The sequence below is a fragment of the Scleropages formosus genome, chromosome 1 (genome assembly GCF_900964775.1).
Source record: "Scleropages formosus chromosome 1, fSclFor1.1, whole genome shotgun sequence".
NCBI lineage: Eukaryota > Metazoa > Chordata > Actinopteri > Osteoglossiformes > Osteoglossidae > Scleropages > Scleropages formosus.
In genome coordinates, this window is record NC_041806.1 from 39,719,860 (window position 1) to 39,737,582 (window position 17,723).

Sequence of the window (17,723 nt, forward strand, 5' to 3'; positions counted from 1 at the left end):
AATGCAACCGGGTCAGACATGTTCCAGTTTGTATCGCGCATATTCTGCACTGGTCTCTTTACCTCAAGATCCAGGTGTCTGCTGTTTGCGATCAGTACATTTTTTTTCATTCCACTTCACTCTCTGGTATCCATGGAGGTCAGCTCTCATCTTCCCCCTTTCTTAATCCCACTCCGTGGGCACAATCCTGTGCCCTTCTTCCTTCCCCTAATACACTGCTTTCTTTAAACGCAAGCGGGTTACCGCTTCGGTGCAAAACGGTGGGCTGATGCTTCATTTTTAGGTCATCACTACGAAACAAAGACATCCCGAACCTCGTCTATTTGATCCTTGAAGAAATCCTTTTGCAATGCATCGCTTTAAACGACCCAAACTCTTGATCAGTCACCCGCATGCGGAACCTTCTCCAATTGCAGAAGCATACTTACACAAACACACAGCGCTCTTTGCTTATAAGAAACAGAATCAGTTGCTTAAAAAGATCCAAATGTCTGTGACGTGCGGCGAAACAGGCACCCATGAAGAGGTTGTTCCGCGTCTCAAACATAGTGTGTTATGTAAGCGTGGGTTACGCTGAGCAGAAAAAGGTTCAACATGGCGAAGGATTCAGAACTGAAGACTGGCCGGATTAAGAGGAAATTTAAGGGCTCTTGTCACCCACCCCTGATTACCTTCCTCATTGTTGCCTGACTGAAATTGTTCATGTTTGATTTCTGCTAATGTCTGGATGTATTCATGGAATCTACTATACAGGACTTTTTTTATGCACACAGATATGTTCATTCTCGCAAGGTGTGTGCAGAATGACAAACAGAGGGGTGATGTAAACAGGCTGAAATAAACCACCAAGACTTCTTCATCAGCTCTTTTGTTCCCCCAACGCGAGTTTGACATATCTGTCCAGTGCTCGTTTCCACTCGTCTTTAGAATAAGAGACTGTGCCATAGCAAGTCAGGAATTCTGTAATATGTTCTGTGGCAGCCCTTTAAAGGAGCCTTTCGTAGGGACCAATGTGGGGTTTATCTCCACTGGGGCGCAGTCCCTTCCACCCAGTGAACAGAGTGCTGGGCCTCTCACAACGTTGCCTTGACGTTGTAGCGAAATGTGACAGCGCCGCTGCACCGGTATGCAAACGTTGTGAGAACGTTCCCGCGTCAGGTGTTGAGCTTCTCTTCTCCTCGTCGTGGCTGTGATATCCACGTGTGGTATCGGCAGGTGTTTCGTTTCGGTTGGACAATCAATACTCATGAGCAGGCTTATTGTTAAACTGCCTGTGCGATTCATCGATTCCTTCTTTCCTGTGCTGCATTTTTATGATTTGCTCTAAATTCTGAGGACACTTGTTCTCTGGGGTATTGTTCCCTTGTCTTTTTTGCCATTATAGATATAGTTCACTGTACTCAAAAAGAATTTAAAAATAAAAAAAAAAAACACTTGAATTGAAACTTTATTCGTACCCAAATTTTTTATCGTTTATTATTTGGGGTAGATGTCCTGAACGAATTCTCTCCATTCCCCATAGAGTCAGTGTTACTCTCCATGTCTTAATTCCAAAAAAAAAAAAAGAACAGAAAACAGAACGACGGGCTATTTACTTCACTGGCACCAAGTCTGAGGGAACAGGACCTGACTGCTCAGTGCATATCCAGTTCAAATTAGGCAAACTGCTCGAACGTGCCTATTTAGCAATAACCTTTATCAAATATGTCTGCAACAGTCTCCTGTGGGCTACATATTAGTGAGAGAATCAGAGTGTGAATTAGGACACAACCCCGTCCCTCCGGCTTGAACGGCCGACTCTGAAGAAGCGACCCGAGCGCATTCTGTTCGTACCCTATAACTCGCTATGAAACCCTTGGCAAACTCTGCCGTGAGAACAGGGATTGAAGTATTTCCATGCATCAGCATTGCTTTCCTGCACTCTCTTTTTTCCCGGCACTGGCCTAGCGGACAGTGCTGTCCTTACGTGAAAGGTAAACGATATCCTGCACGTTTCCTTTAGTTTCCTTGGTTTGAAATGCTTTTGAACAGTCAGAGTTTTGCTCATTTGTTTTGGTGGTGGAGAAAGCATTGAATGTGTTGTCACTCGCCGCTCATGCATCTTGGAGTGTGATATGAAAACGGATGGTGTGTACGGCAGATGCCCCGCTTAAAATTATTTTGAATTCTTAAGTATCATATCAGTAATGAGGATGAATATAATGCCAAATATTCATTATTTGTAAAGAAATATACATATATAAATATTATAAATATGTGCTTAATTTAAACTGACCTATTTTCGGCTCTTACATGTTTTAGTTGGTTTAATTTTTTCTTTTGTTCAAGTTCTTTTTTAAGCTATTGCAGCATGCAGGATACTACTGTTGAATGTATAATTTGTTGTTCCATTGCTTTTGGTATTGCTGACTTCTAAAGATGGTTTTGTATTTCTGCTTTATTTTATTTTATTTTTTTATTTATTTTAATTAATTTATTTTTTGGCCATTTTGTTTCTATTAATTAGTTTACCTGCCTTGTTTATTTCTATGGATGTTCAGTGTTTATTTTTCAAAATGACCAATTTTCGCCTATTTGAACAACAGAGATTATTTGATTCAGTTTGCCTATAAAATGTGCTTCAGTATTTTTGCCCTAACTCCCCTTTTATGAATCTGCCTCTCAATGATTTAAGTAGTGTTAAGGGTAATCTGTTGTATATAGTTCTGCAATTAAACTTTTTTGAAGAAAACCAGGCCAAATGTTGCACTTTGTTACGTTTACGTTCCGTCTTATTTTTTATTTTATTCCATGTATCTGAAAGTACAGGTGTCAGGTGGAAATATTGATCTCACAGTACACTGCCTCCCAGTACGCATGAACTCATCAGTATAAGTATCAGTATGATATGAGTATGAATGTAACTCTTAGAACAAAATGTTGCATGTTGTAAGAAGCCACTTTTTAGGAAAGCGCTTTACGGTGAAACAGCGGCCTCGTGTGGCCATTTCGATCAGTGCGCAGCGTTCATTCCAAGCTGCGTGACATACAAGCGCACTGGTGAGTGATCTTCATTAGTGATGTAGCTAATTAACACTCTCCGGTATTTGTCTCTATGGGCATTTTCTTGGTAGTTGCCTGTTGTGCAGTCATCATGCTGCATAAAACTCAGATTAGTCTTTTTGGCTTTGAAATTCACCTATTTTTGGAAATACTGTCACTCACACTATGGGTGAACCTGAACAGCATGTCTTTGGAGTGTGGGAGGAAACCAGAGCACCTGGAGGAGACCCACGCAGACACAGGGAGAGCATGCAAACTCCACACAGACTGAGCGGGGACCAAACCCACGTCCTCTCGCACCACCCAGGCACTGTGAGACAGCAGCGCTACTCGCTGGCTGTTATTTCGCAGGTTTCTTGAGTGTTTTCTGGAATGAGCAGCTGACTGATTGACTGGACAACACCCTGTCCACATCTTCACTCAGCAAGACACTGATTGTCCATAGAGGACACTCAAAGATCCCTGCCTACTTGGGATTGTCAGAACTCAGCTCTCCGTGTAGAAAGAGGGGTCCTGATGGAGACCCCTAATATCACGCCACATCCCAGAGCTTGAGTTCCACTCCAGGAATGCTCACACTTCATTCCTAGCATCTAATTAACATGAAAAGCACAAAGTCATGATGCAGTAGGTGAACACTTGGGCTCCACAAGGCAGGCAGTGCTGATGCGTATGACTGAGTCAAAAGCTGGGTGCCTTCGTAACCAGGATCTCCCTGCTGTTGCCTCCACATCTCCGTCACAGAGCTGCACATAGAAACACGGCAGTGTTGTGCCTCTCTGTCTTCTTCACTAAGCTGAGCAGCACCGTCTCTGACCTGAAACAAACATCATCCTTTACAGTCGTCATTACTGGGGACAAAGGACCTTAACAGACAACTAATTAGTCAAGGAAGCCCTTTGAGCCTGAAGAGCAGAAAACTTTGGTTACATTGCAGGTGGTCTACATTGTCTTCAGAGACACCCTCAGGGTGCCTTGGCCAAGTCATTGAGACTACAGAAGCTCCTCTAAAACATTTCAGAGTTCATTCCATGGGCAGTACTGTATATTTGTGTTTCTATATTATGCTTTTCCTTTTACGTATAGATGTTAATGTTGCTGTGACCCATTTTTTCTTTAAGAAGATTTGACCACGAATTTGACGTATGAAGCAGTTAATGCCTCTGAAAATGAATAAATTGCTAAATTTCATTGTTATGGGAGATGGAGTTCACATTAATTATTGCTGGAAGTAAGTATTAAATCAGCCCAGTTCCATGACATCTCCAGCTCTCATACAGTATTGTGCTCTTGCCAACATCTCATGTCATGAGAGTGTATCAGAAAGAAACATCTCAACAACAGGACCAAATTGGTGCGAAGACCGCTTTTTGTCCCAGAGGGCACACCTCTAATCTGCTCAGTAGCTCTCCGCTATGGACTCATAACAGGGAAAGGAGCAACGCTCCATAATGCTTGTTTTAATATGACATTTATTCCCCTGGTGATCTGCGGTCCATTGTAATGCAATAGGACTCCCTCTGCTGTGTGCAGGTGAAGTCCATGGAGCAAAGGCTTTGTTCACAGGGCTGGCTTCTCTCACGCATGTACAACAGTTATTTCCCGTTGGCACCCTTTTAGGAATATCCAGTGATGGCCTTTCAATTAGGCAGGTAGTCAGATGGACTGGAAATCTTTGCAATGGAAGTTGTAGACCCCCCCTTCCCTCCTTCTTAGCTTATTTTTAAGCCTTGTTTTGTTTATGGTTTCCAGATTTATGTTTTTTTTTGTTTTTATTATTATTATTATTATTATTATTATTATTACTGCTACTACTACTACTATTACTCCAAGTAGTATTTGTTGTCCAGACTGCTTCAGAATATTGCACAGTATTCCATTACAGCACCTTGCTCCAGTTGCAGCTATGGCAGTAATCGACTTAGTGGGAACATCTGAACAGCTTGTCTGCACACCTACACACGTCAAGCCATGTTATACTGGCAGTCATGCCCAGCGCCGAGCGAGAGAGGAGAATGAGACAAGTCCTGTTGGATGGCAGCTGTTTCCTGCCAAAATACGAACACATCTGCCCTTGAGGGTTGCATAACCGTTTTCTAGAGGAAAGAAAAAGTTTCTTTTAGCTCAATTTGAACCACAGTAATTATTGTAAAATCTGCTGCAAGCACAGACTGGAGAAAGACTTGGGTTTTTAATAGCATCAAGCTCTAACCAATCTATTAAACCCATGGGAAGCACTGAGGATGCTGTCACAATAAAAATCCCTCATGCTTTTCAATGTCATTTATGCTTAAGATGAAAGCATGAAGCCTGGCCCCTCAGCCTTGAATCCAGATGAAACTTGGATCCGCCGATGTACACTGCGCTTTGTATGACTATATTTGTCATGTATAACGTGTACCCTTACTACCAGCATGTGCGTTGTGCTCTGCTCTACACCATGTGCCAAGGCTTTTGGTGGTTCCGTGGATGTGCCCCAGTGTGCACATTGCTGGCACTGCCTCTCGAAGGTGACCTTGACAAAACGGCTGGATTTGTTCAGCATTAAGTAACACAGTCCAGAGGACAGGACCAGTGGGAGGAAGCTGACTGAATTACATCAGCTCCACACTGATGGTGGAAGAACATTCCAGTAATCCAATAACATAATATTCCTCTGAGAGAAATTGTTCTTTATGGCAGCCTTTTGTTTCGTACAGAGCACTCTTCCTGGAGCTTCCCTTTGTGTCTGTGTTTGTCAGAGAGAGAGATAGGTTGGAAAAAACGGTGTGAGAGGGAGGAAAGGAGTGTTTATCTTGGCATGGGGCAAATTTGATCATAAGGCCCATTCAGAAATGACCAACCTTTGCACTGTGAGACCTTAACTAGCATTAAAGGTCATTGGTAACAGATTAATTATAGTATAAGACCACATTAAGCTTGATATAAGAGAAAAATACAAGTATTTATAGTTTCCACTGCTTCAGAACTTGAGGTTGCCAGCAGAATAGTACGGTGATATCAAATTGATTTTTTCTTTTTTTAAGTTGCCATGGCAATTCTCAAATTATTGCCTGCGAGAAACACCCGTGTGAATCTAACCCTCTTTGTTTCACACTTCCACACAGATTTCACCTTGGGACAACAGTTTAAACCAGAGCTTAAACTTTTCAAAACTTTTTCTAAGTGTTTTCACTCACAGTGTACCATCCATCCATCCATCTTCATACCCGCTTTGTCCTACTAGTGTCACGGTGGCAATAGGGAGAACATAGCAGCCCAGACGCCCCTGTCCCCTGCAACTTCCTCCAGCTCAACCTGGGGGATCCCCAGCCATTCCCAGGCCGACCGGGAGATATAATCCTTCCAGCGGGTCCTGGGCTGACCTCGGGGTCTCGTCCCAGTTGGCCGTGCCTGGTATACCTCCAAAGGGAGGAGCTCAGGAGGCATCCTTACCAGATGCCCAAACCACCTCGACTGGCTCAGAAAAAGCCAAATCCTATTTGGAAAAGGCCAATGCGAACATATTCTTGCTCCAAGAATCACCACTTTGAAATTCCCAGCGTAGAAAGATAAAAAAAGTGCTTTAAGTAATGAATCTTACCTAAGTAAATGATAAAATGTCTATTTTCTTTTTTTTCAACAGAAGAGAACAGCACTGGGTCATAGTAACATAGATAGGAAAGGCAGACCAAGAGATTCCAAATATGTACACATACATAATGCAATGCAAAGCAAGACGTTCCAATATTTTACACAGATGATCAAGCAGCACTGTCTAAGAAGTCGCTTAAGAGTGTCCAGACATTGCAGAATTTATTTGACTTATTATGCAGAGAAAACGTTAATTTTTCTAGCAGAAGAAAGTTATGTACTTGGGTCAACCACATATTTACAGAAAGACCTTCTGGTCTGGACCATAGCAGTAAAATACATTTCCTTGCCAAATATGTAATATGTAAGGGTAATTTACCCACATTCTGTGACTCATCAAAAAGGACGTTTGGGTTGTGGTTTAACAACAGTACAGAGGGAGATAAACCATACCTCATGTTAAAGACTGTTTGAATGGTTGATTGAACAATATTCATGTAAGCTTGTATTGTGTTACCACATTCCAAGATAAAATCTCAGTTCTACTAATATTGAAATCTAGTAGGCTAAGATAACTCTGAGAATCAGTCTTACTAAAAAATCTAAACTTTTCTGAACTCTACCTAACTTCAGTTTAGAGGAAATACCTATACGTGTCTTACAAGAAAAGAACGAAGATTGGACTTTTTCAGGGCTATCACCCTTAATATATTTTCACTGAAGCTATGATTTCTGTCAGCACCTGTGATTAATTCAATCATTTTTGTTTTATCTTGACTGATTTGAGAAATCGAAAGGGTCACAGTATACTTTGAAGAGCAATAAATACCAGAGCCAAATTATTAAGTGAGAACAAAAAGTAGGACAGAGGTATTGTGGAAACACAAATACTTTAAACTGGGTCATGTGTAAATCTGACTGATATACACACACACACAGTCTGAAACCGCTTGTCTCAAGCGGGGTCGCAGTGAGCCGGAGCCTAACCCAGCAACACAGGGTGCAGGGCTGGAGGGGGAGGGGACACACCCCAGACAGGACGCCAGTCCATTGCAGGGCACCCCAAGCAGGACTCAAACCCCAGACCCACTGGAGAGCAGGACCCGGTCCAACCCACTGCGCCACCGCGCCCCCCAGCTGAAATAATTAAATGACATTAAAATACACCAGAAAACATACAGACAATTGTCAGTAAACTTCCTTTCTGTTTCCTGCATCACTTAAGACAAATAAAAGAAAGAACTGTTACAAAAAGAAATTTGATAACTCATGGGGCATATTCCTCAGCAATGCAGGTTGCTCAGGTTTCTATGGAAACCAGAAACCTAATGAGTATTATTGCCATAGTAACCGTACCCATGCATGCAGTAGGATTGTCTGACTTGGAAAGTGAACAAAGCTGCTTCTACAATTTGTAAGATACGTGTGTATGGTTTATTAATGTCATTCACAGATCCACACTAAAGGGCCTCGGGTTCTGACATCATTTGTCATATTTTATGCCCTGCTTGTTGGTGAGAAGCAGCCTGCAAATGAACTCATCAAATTTTTCCAAGTATTGTAGAGTAATATAACTTTGTTCTAAAGCCAAGACTTTTCTGAAACTTTCTAAGGACCACACTTTGGAGGTTACATCACTTTGCTAGAGGCCAACAGAGCACAAATATCTGGGTGAGAGCGTCGTACTGCTGTGCAAAGCTACATCCGTGTTGTCCTTTCACCTTCTGAATATGGTATCAAACACACTTATAATCTCATTCTACAGTGTTGGAAGTAGCTTTTACCAGATTTCGTTTGGTCCCCTTTAGTTTATTGTAACATATACAGTACGTATGGTGGAGAGCAGGTAGTCAAATGGTTAGTGACTGGACTCAGAGATTGCAGGTTCAGATCCTACCTCCTGCTGTAGTACTCCTTAGCAAGGTACTTTCCCTGAACTGCCCCAGTAAAAATGACAGAACAGTATAACACTGGTAAATAATTGCAGGTATCTTAACATTGAAAGTTGTTAATGAATAAATGGAAACATAGAGTATAAAGCACCAGACATGAATATTTTCAGTGCTGAACTGGCTTGCATCTTTGGCATGGAAATCAACTGTTCCCAGTCCTCTCTTCCGCATGTCTGGACTGACACTGCGAGTTGGTCTTCAAAAACCTGAGCTGTGACTTTACCGGCTGGAGCCCCTCAATTCCCTTGTTCCTGCACACACCCTGCCTTGGCTTTTCCGCGACTCCATTCATCCCATCACGTGTACGGTGTCTGAGAATATAATTTATTATCCCACAGCTGAGTTAATGAAAAATCTCAGCAGTCGGCCTTTAAACACCAAAAGATGTTCTGACAGGTTTCCTCCCAGAACACATCTGAGTGTAAGAGTACAGTGCTTTTCCTTACAGTAATGAATTCAGAAATGTCTTGTACAGGGGGCTGCGGCGGCGCAGTAGGTTTGGTTTGGTCCTGCTCTCTGGCCGGTCTGGGGTTCAGGTCCCGCTTGGGGTGCCTTCTGACAGATTGGCAACCCGCCCTGGGTGTGTCCCCTCCCCCTCCAGCCCTACGCCCTGTGTTGCCGAGTTAGGCTCCGGTTTGCCGTGACCCTGCTTGGGACAAATGGCTTCAGCCAGTGTGTGTGTGTGTGTGTGTCTTGTACATCCCTGTCATCATCAGCTGCCCAACACAGTCCAGCAGGTGCAGCTTCATACCCTTAGCCAGCTTTGGAAGAGTAAAGGTGTGTCTATTATTATTGTTGCTGTTGTGCCATTAGCTAATTTCAGTCGAGCAGTGTGGCTGTTCCTGTGAAAGAAAAACACAGGCATCATCCCCGTGCACTGCACCCACAGCACCTCTCCATCCCTCCACGTGGTACCAGAAGTGATCGCGCTTTTATTGCAAAACCACCTTTTCGCTGTTGTTGGATATCGCAGGGATATTTTATTGGTGAAAGAGGCTGGCCGGGACCGTGTTTTGCGGCGACAGCTCCGTTTTGACAGGGAGGTTCTTCGTGGTTTCTTTCGGGACACGAGCGCTGCGCCGCAGCTCCGGTTGTGTTGCGTAATAAGAAACGGACGCGTCACGGAGGCGCCGCTGCACTAACTGCGCTCCTTCACCCGAGGTGAGTTCGAATCCCTTCGTCCTGCCTTACCTTGTACTGTCACATCTTTGCTTGTCTCTCACTCATTCCAAACATACATTGTAAGAGTGTCACACACAGCTGACTCCTCCTGTCCATTGAGCGGGAGGTGTGTGTATGGAAGTGTGTCACTAGTGTGGATGAGTGAGTAGTGTATCTAGCAGTGTAAGTTACCTTGGTGAATAAGGTGTGTGGGCTGATAACACTACATAGTGTTCAGTGGAAGTCGCTTTGGAGAAACGCGTCTGCTAAAATGTAAATGTAAATGTAAGTGTAATCGGGGACTGGAGGAGGATCCAAAGAAAATCGCAACAGTTCTCAGTCAGTGGGGTTACACGATTACACCCATTTCAAATTTCTGTGGGTGCATTGGCTTGCGTGGACACTGTGGGGTACCACTACCCGCCCCGCACGTTCGCGTTAAAATAATCGACGCCGAACCGTCAGTGTTTAGGATTAAACGTGTTGTTTTTCTCTCAAAAGCGTGAATGACACTTCAATTCAAAGGAGGACCGAAAATGATCGCGTTTAAAATCATGTTTATTTAATCATGATGTTCAAATTGCATTTAATAATTAAGTCTTGGAAGCATTAATCGCTGTGAAATAACGACTAAGTCTTTGACGGTGACACAGCCACGGTACCAGCGATCGAGGTACTTTGAACACTGAATTACTATAGTAAGACTGCTCCGTTGTGTAAGTGGTTCAACCTTTCGTGAAGTTGCGTCTGTAACGTATTAACGCAGCGTGTAGCTGTTGAGTTCGAGCGCCACCGCCAGTCGTTGGCCTGAAATCTCTACATGTACTGCATTTACCTTATTTTTACATGTATTATAATTTATTCAGGAGACGCTTTTCTCAAAGCGACTTCCAATGAACTCTATCATGTGTAGTGTTACCAGGCCACACACCTTTTTCACCAAGGGTAACTTACACTGCTGGATACTCTGCTTACACTGAGTCACTCGTCCATACGTCAGTGGAACACACTCTCTGTCACTCACACACACTGGGTGAACCTGAACAGCATGCCTTTGGACTGTGGGAGGAAACCAGAGCACCCGGAGGAAACCCGCGCAGACACAGGGAGAACATGCAAACTCCACATCGACTGGAGGGGGATCAAACCTACGTCCTCTTGCACCACGCAGCTGCTGTGAGACAGCAGCACTTCATGCTGTGCCACCGTGTCCCCCATGTATCACTATACTTGACTGAACATGTATACAATGTTACCCTTGTCTCGCTAATGACCTGTATTCTGTATTCCTTCATTCATCATAATTTTCATGTGAATAATCATCTCACTTTATTCCACCAGAAAAGGATGGCATGACATGAAGCCCTGAGAGTGGATCACTGTGGAGGACAGTCTGAAGGATGATTTCTTAACGACTTAGAACAGCTGGGCTCCGTGGATCACCCCCGCCCCCATCCATGCTGACATACAGGACATTGTTTTTTATTCATTTTCCTTTAGAAATAAACGGAGAAGCGAGAGCAGGAAGCTGAGAGCGGAAATCACCCTTCATTCCCTTCTTCATCTACTGTCACAATGTTCTCTTTGGAAGGACCCCTCCATACGAGACTGGTGATGGCGGAGAACAAATGCACTTCCTGAAAGCAGCAAAAAAAACAAATATATAAATAAATAAATAAAAATCTACCACCACTATTTATAAGTGCACACAACCGCGTTCGCGGCGCTTTAAATTTGAATAATCCTCAAGACACAGACACACTGGAACTCCACACCCCCAAGTGTTGAAGCAAACTCCGTGCAATAGCGGCACCTGCGGGCTCCAAGTGCGCGCTTCATATTTCAGGAGCTACCGACGTGGTCGTTGAGTTTAGGAAAAGAAAAAAAAAAAAAAAGAAACCGAGGTAAATTTGCTTTGAAGTGCACGTAAAATACGCCAGAAATATTGAGATACAATAAAACGCAGCTCCGCTACTCTAACGGTTCGCGTTGTGTGGAGACGGTGCGGCTCAACTTTGGGCTGAACGGCCGCTGTGCCCACGGAGCGGTGGTTACACGCGCCCACCACAGGAAATGTAATTTTAAGCAGGAGCAGTAGGTGGCGTAGTGGTTAGAGCCGCTGTCGCTGGAGTCAGTGTTCGCTGTTGCCGCAGATTCGAGTCCCATCTCCTGCTGCAGTACACCCTTGAGCGAGGTGCTTTCCGGTGTAGTTCCAGTAAAATTCCACAGCTGTATTAATCATAATGGGGACTTTACTGTAAGAAGGTTAACACTCTAAGTCCCTTTGGAGAAAGGTGTCAGCTACAAATATAAACCTAAGTGCTGCAGATCGAACGGTGACGTGGGGTCTCGTTGAGTTAGAGTCACTACACAAAGGACCAGTGATGCTGATGGTCACCACCGATTATGGAAACATCGGGAAGGCTAAGATCACCTTGAGCACGAATGGATGGGGAACGACCGATGATCACGTGGGATGGACTGTTTGTTCACCTCATAGAGTGCAATGGCTGGAAGGAGAACCAGGGACTGACCGAAGATCTGCTCTTCTTGTCCATCGCTCCGAAACGCGACTCCGCTGCGTCCTTTGCGGCGATGGAGTGCTTTCGAGTCAGGCTGACGAGATGACGGCGAAAAGCAGCCCTGCGATGGAGGAGGAGGAGGAGGAGGAGGAGGGGGGCGCGGAGGGGGAGAGGAGGGAACCTTGTTACCTCACTGCGTCTCCGCTGGGTTGCGGTCAGCACACGAGGTCGGTCACTTGGAGAGTGGATGCGACAGCACCGCGCCCTCACGCATCCCGAATCTCCATAGCATTGCTATGGTGGACGAAAGGACAGCGGAAAGGCTGATGAGGACGTTTGCACTTCACCTGGAGAAGCACATTTCGCAACAAGAAGTGTATGGGAAGAAAATCCGCGCGCATAAATCCATCGTGGCGCAGAAGAGTGACTCTATCTATTTCAAAGCCAGACACTCCAGAGACGCCCTAAAGAATCATTAAAGGGCTGAGCTGCTGTCCCACCTTGTCGGTTTCGATCAAATATATTTGTTCGTCTCGGATGCGGGTGGACGAGGGCAATGTCGCAGGGGTGATCGCCGGAGCGAAGGTCCTTCAGATCGCTTCACATTCCCGCGTACGGTTCGCTGCGGCGCGGTGCGGTGCGGTGCGGTGCGGTGCGGCGCGGCGCGGCCACGGACAGCATGTCGCAGCACATCACAGTGGAGAACTGCTACGAGATCCTGAGCACGGCCAAAAAGCAAGGACTAGGTGAGCTGAAGGAGAGGGCGTATCGGTTCATGAGCGACAACTTCTTGGAAATCCTGAGGGAGCCGCTAGTGTACGGGCGCCTGAGCGCACACGAGCGGGACCTGGTCCTCCGAACACGCCTGGAAGGTAAGAAGTGCTTAATGGTGGCCGAGACGAGCGACGTGTACGACCGCCCCGGGAGCAGACCTCCCAGCCGGGACAGCAGCCGTCCTCAAAGTCCTCTTTGTGTCGTTTGCCCGGAGGAAACGCGCACGATACATTACTACAGCGAGACATCCAAAGAGTGGCGGCCGCTAACCAGGATGCCGGACGACGTGAACACCCGGGGCTGCGGGATGTGCACCATGTATAATTATTTATTCGTGGCTGGTGGAATAAAAGGGGACAAAGGGAAGGTGTCGGACAAGGTGTTCTGCTACAACCCCGTCACCGACGCCTGGAGTGAAATGAGGCCGCTGATTGAGCCGCGATCCCAGCTCAAACTGGTGTCCCTGGACGGCTACCTGTACGCAGTCGGCGGAGAGTGTCTCTTCACCGTGGAGAAGTACGACCCACGCGTGGACAGGTGGACTCCCGTGGCGCCTCTGCCCAGGGGCGCGTTCGCCGTGGCGCACGAAGCCACCGCCTGCAACGGAGAGATCTACGTGTCCGGGGGCTCCCTGTTCTACCGGCTGCTCAAGTACGACCCCAGGAGGGACGAGTGGCAGGAGTGTCCCTACAACAATAGCAGGAAGAGGTCCACCGACATGGTGGCCTTCAAAAACTTCATCTACAGGTTCGACGTCAACCGGCAGCGCGGGATCAGCGTGTTCCGCTACAACACCGTGGTGAAGGTGTGGCAGGAGGCGGGGTCCCTGGAGCAGGAGCACCCCCTGCCCTTCAGGTGCGCCATCGTGGGAAACCGCGTGTACTGCGTGAACAGGTCGCAGGTTCTGCAGTGCCTCCTGGACGAGGAGAACATTAGCTTTGGACAGGAGCCCCTGAAAGCCCCTCAGGAGGCCAAGGGCGCCCTCCTCCCCTTCGTCCTGAGCCGGCCGGAGAAGCCGGAGAGCAGCGCGTAACGGGCCGACGGAGCGCAGCCACCCGGCGTCCTGTGTCCCAAACAAACATCTCACCTTTATGCGCTTCAGGTTCGTGCGAAGTGCGAAGCTTCACGTGGATTGTTTTCGTACCGCAGTGTGTTCCTTTGCATGTTAAACACCGAGAGTCATTCCCGCAAAGGGGGCAGCCTGTGCCACTGATTAATAGTCCAGTCTCCCACCTAACGCGTGCGTTCTTTTCTTTTCGCGTCTCACCATGTAGTACTCCTCTTTCTTCTTATTGATGTTGTTCCTGGAGTATTTTGCTGGCTACAAAACAATGAATCTATGCAAAATCTGCGCGTGAGCTGATAAGAGTAGCTGTCTTCTCTTTTAATATTATTAGCTTCTTATTCTTTTTTCTCTTATTTTACTTATTATTATTATTTGATATCTTTTTTTTTTTTTGGCAACGGAGCAGCTGGTGGCATAGTGGTTAAATCCACTGCCTTTGGATCCAGCTTCTAGCTGTATGCCAGCACCCCAGGGCAGGAGACAGGGGGTAGGACCCAAGTGTAAGCATCACAACCTGGGAGCGGTGGTGTGCCTTCCTTTATACTCGCCCCTCTGATGTGTGCCAGGTGCATTTGGCTGGGGTGTGGTTGCTGTAGTACCCTTGAGCAAGGTACTTACCTTAAGTTGCTCAAGTAAAATTACCCAGCTGTATAAATGGATAAATAATTGTAGGTAGATTAACACTGTAAGTCACTTTTGAGAAAAGTGTCAGATAAATGAATATTGTAAATGTAATGCAAGAATGACTCCTTCAAGTCAATCATATCAAAATTGTTATTCCTTTATTGCCCACTGCACAAAAACATTTAGCTTATTTGTGCATATTTGCTCACCGTTGCTCTTAGTCACTTAATTCTGTGGAAGACGCACTTCAACCGGGGCCTAGAATATCTAAAACAGCACCTGATTAACTGTGCAAGAAAAACCAAAGCTGAATGTTATTTTGCATCTTTCCACTGGAGATGTGCCAGTTTTTTTTTAATATAAGAAAGCATTTCTTTGGCTGCAGCATTTGAAAGCAAAGTATTTTTTTCTTTTTGTTCTTCCAAGAGGCCCAGAGTTTAGAGAAAATTGGTAGGCAGCTGTAAAGCTTTATGATAAATGACCCTTCAAGTCTCGTAGCTTCCCAGGCCAGACTTGACTCAATTCTGGCCAAGGACCAGCAGTCTGGAATCAGGGGACACTTGGCAACTTGAAGGAGGAACGACGTTGTGACTGATGATGTTTCCAGAGCTGCTGACTAATACACTGCATTCATCTGTAAGGTTCAGCCTTGCGCAGAGGTTGGATCTGAGTCCTTGCATACCTCTCTAATTTCAAATAAACACTGTTCCTTTGAGCTGCAGAAAAGTGTTTAAGCCATACTTTTAAACAGTGTGAAGCAATATCTTGAACGTGGTTTCCAAATACTTTTGCTGCAATCAACGACTGTTATTGTGCACCAGTCTCGTGGGGCTCGGGGAGTTGACACAGCACTTGCATTTCAACGACACTCCCATGCGCTACAGCTTGCTTTGTCATCTCGGTGAGCAAGCTGGGATACACAATGATTCATTTCTCTTCTTGAGGGAAAAAGCTCGCTGTGAAATAAGAATGTGACCGGCAAGCTCGGCATGGGATTGACCTCTGGTCATAGCACACGCACCACCCCCGCATCCTCCTTCGTTCACTGTGTACCTTCACCCCGTAGGACCCCGGAGCACTGCAACGGCATGACTGAACGTTTCATTTCCTGAGGAAATTTGTAAGTCGGTACCATTTGCAGGAACCCCTTTCAGGTTTCAAAATATCCCCCCACTTCGCTTGCTATTCACATTCCATCCTGCAAAATGTATTTTCCATGTCGTTTTTTCACTGTGTGTAATGACATCACCAACAGCTGTTTTATTGCACTTGTAGCTTTTTATCTGCTCTGTCCTGGTTGCTCTCCCCCACCGTAGGAACTATGTTTGCAATTAATAAATCTGCTTATTTCTCTCATCTGTCTGTTTGAAACGATAATAAACATTTTTTGAAATATGAATTTCCCTCCAAAGTTCGGTGTGTTCAGAAGAGTTTGTAAGAGCTGATCAGAATACCCTGGGTTTCAGCATTCTTATTTGTGATTTTAGTTGCTGATCTTACAGACTGTTGCTACGGTCACTGATAAGTGCAACTTTAGGTCTTTTTACATTTACATTTATTCATTTAGCAGATGCTTTTCTCCAAAGCAACGTACATCTCAGAGAAAATACAATTTGTGCATTACATTAGGAGAAAGAGAGACATACTCAGACATGTGATTCTTCTTTTTAACTGGAGTCCTTGTATCACAAAGGACACTTTGCACTCTACTGTAATAGACTGGCCTTTTTGGACAGGCAGTTGTCACTATGCTGAAATAAGTCGTTGCTTTTAAGAGTTTCAGTTTCAGAATTATACATCTCAGCAAAAGCTCCAGCATCTTGCTCAGGACACCCTGATTTATGTTTATGAGTCTGTATATTGGGCATTCCTTCCTGGATCGGGGCCTTGGTGTGGCAGAAGAGCTTGCGTGATCTAGGGATCTCCAGAGCTATGTCGTCGGGAGCAGTATGCTCCTGGTAGGGTCTCCCAAGGTGAACAGGTCTGGAGTGAAGGTCCAGACTAACACGATCCAAAAACCTCCGTGGAAAAAGTAAACAGGAGAACATTTACCCTGCCCGGAATAGGGTCACCAGCACCTACCCCTGGAGCCAGGCTTGGGGGTAACGTTCTTAGGCGAGCGCCTGGTGACCGGGCAGCCCACGTAACCCGACCGGGCTCAGCCTGAAAAGGCAACGTGGGGGGGCCATGTAGGCCCACCACCTCCAAGGTCCAACACGGGAGCTGGGTGCAATGTATACCAGGTGTAACACACGTGCAACACGTGGCGTAATGTTTTGTTCCAAGGCCAGTAGGTTCGTCTGTGGGGGTGTAAATAAAGGACCACTCGATTTGGCAATTATTAAATTTAACTATTAAACTTTACCAAAAACTGTATTTTTCTTATTTCTCATGTACATTATTTTCAGTAAAACATTACCTTAAATAACATAAAACTGAACTGTGATAACTTAAAAGCAACAAGGAAAAAAAAAATAATAATAATTTGCTTGCACACAATACACACCATACAAATTGTAGCAAAGGGCTAAGGGTGCACCCCAATATTATAACTAGGCATACCCAAGCTAACACTTGTTTAACAATTAAAATTTAACACACTAGTAAAACAATCAGGGGGTGCAGTGGCGCAGTGGGTTGGACCACACAGTCCTGTTCTCCAGTGGGTCTGGGGTTCGAGTCCCGCTTGGGGTGCCTTGCGACGGACTGGCATCCTGTCCTGGGTGTGTCCCCTTCCCCCTCCGGCCTTACACCCTGTGTTGCCGGGTAGGCTCCGGTTCCTCGCGATCCCGTATGGGACAAGCGGTTCTGAAAGTGTGTGTAGTAACACAATCAATATTTACAGTTCAAATATTAATTTCTCAGTGCTTCCAGTTTCAACACAGCAGTCAGTCACCGAAGTTTAAATTAGTTCCAACAGGGGAAATCGTGTCCATCAAGTAGTGATAGTCATAGTGTTCGTTATAACACAAAACTTGCCAAACTCCTCACTTGAAGATTGAAAATCGA

At 45.4% G+C, this 17,723-nt stretch overlaps 1 protein-coding gene across 1 annotated transcript; it reads left to right on the plus strand.

Annotated features, from left to right (window-relative positions):
* The first annotated feature begins 12,380 nt into the window (after positions 1-12,380).
* LOC108929195 (kelch repeat and BTB domain-containing protein 11-like) lies at positions 12,381-14,216 on the plus strand. The gene is given in 3 exon segments (XM_029259190.1): positions 12,381-12,720; positions 12,722-12,849; positions 12,896-14,216. Coding segments are annotated over 3 exon segments (1,464 nt in total). The 5' UTR covers positions 12,381-12,546; the 3' UTR covers positions 14,058-14,216.
* The last annotated feature ends 3,507 nt before the right edge of the window (positions 14,217-17,723 follow it).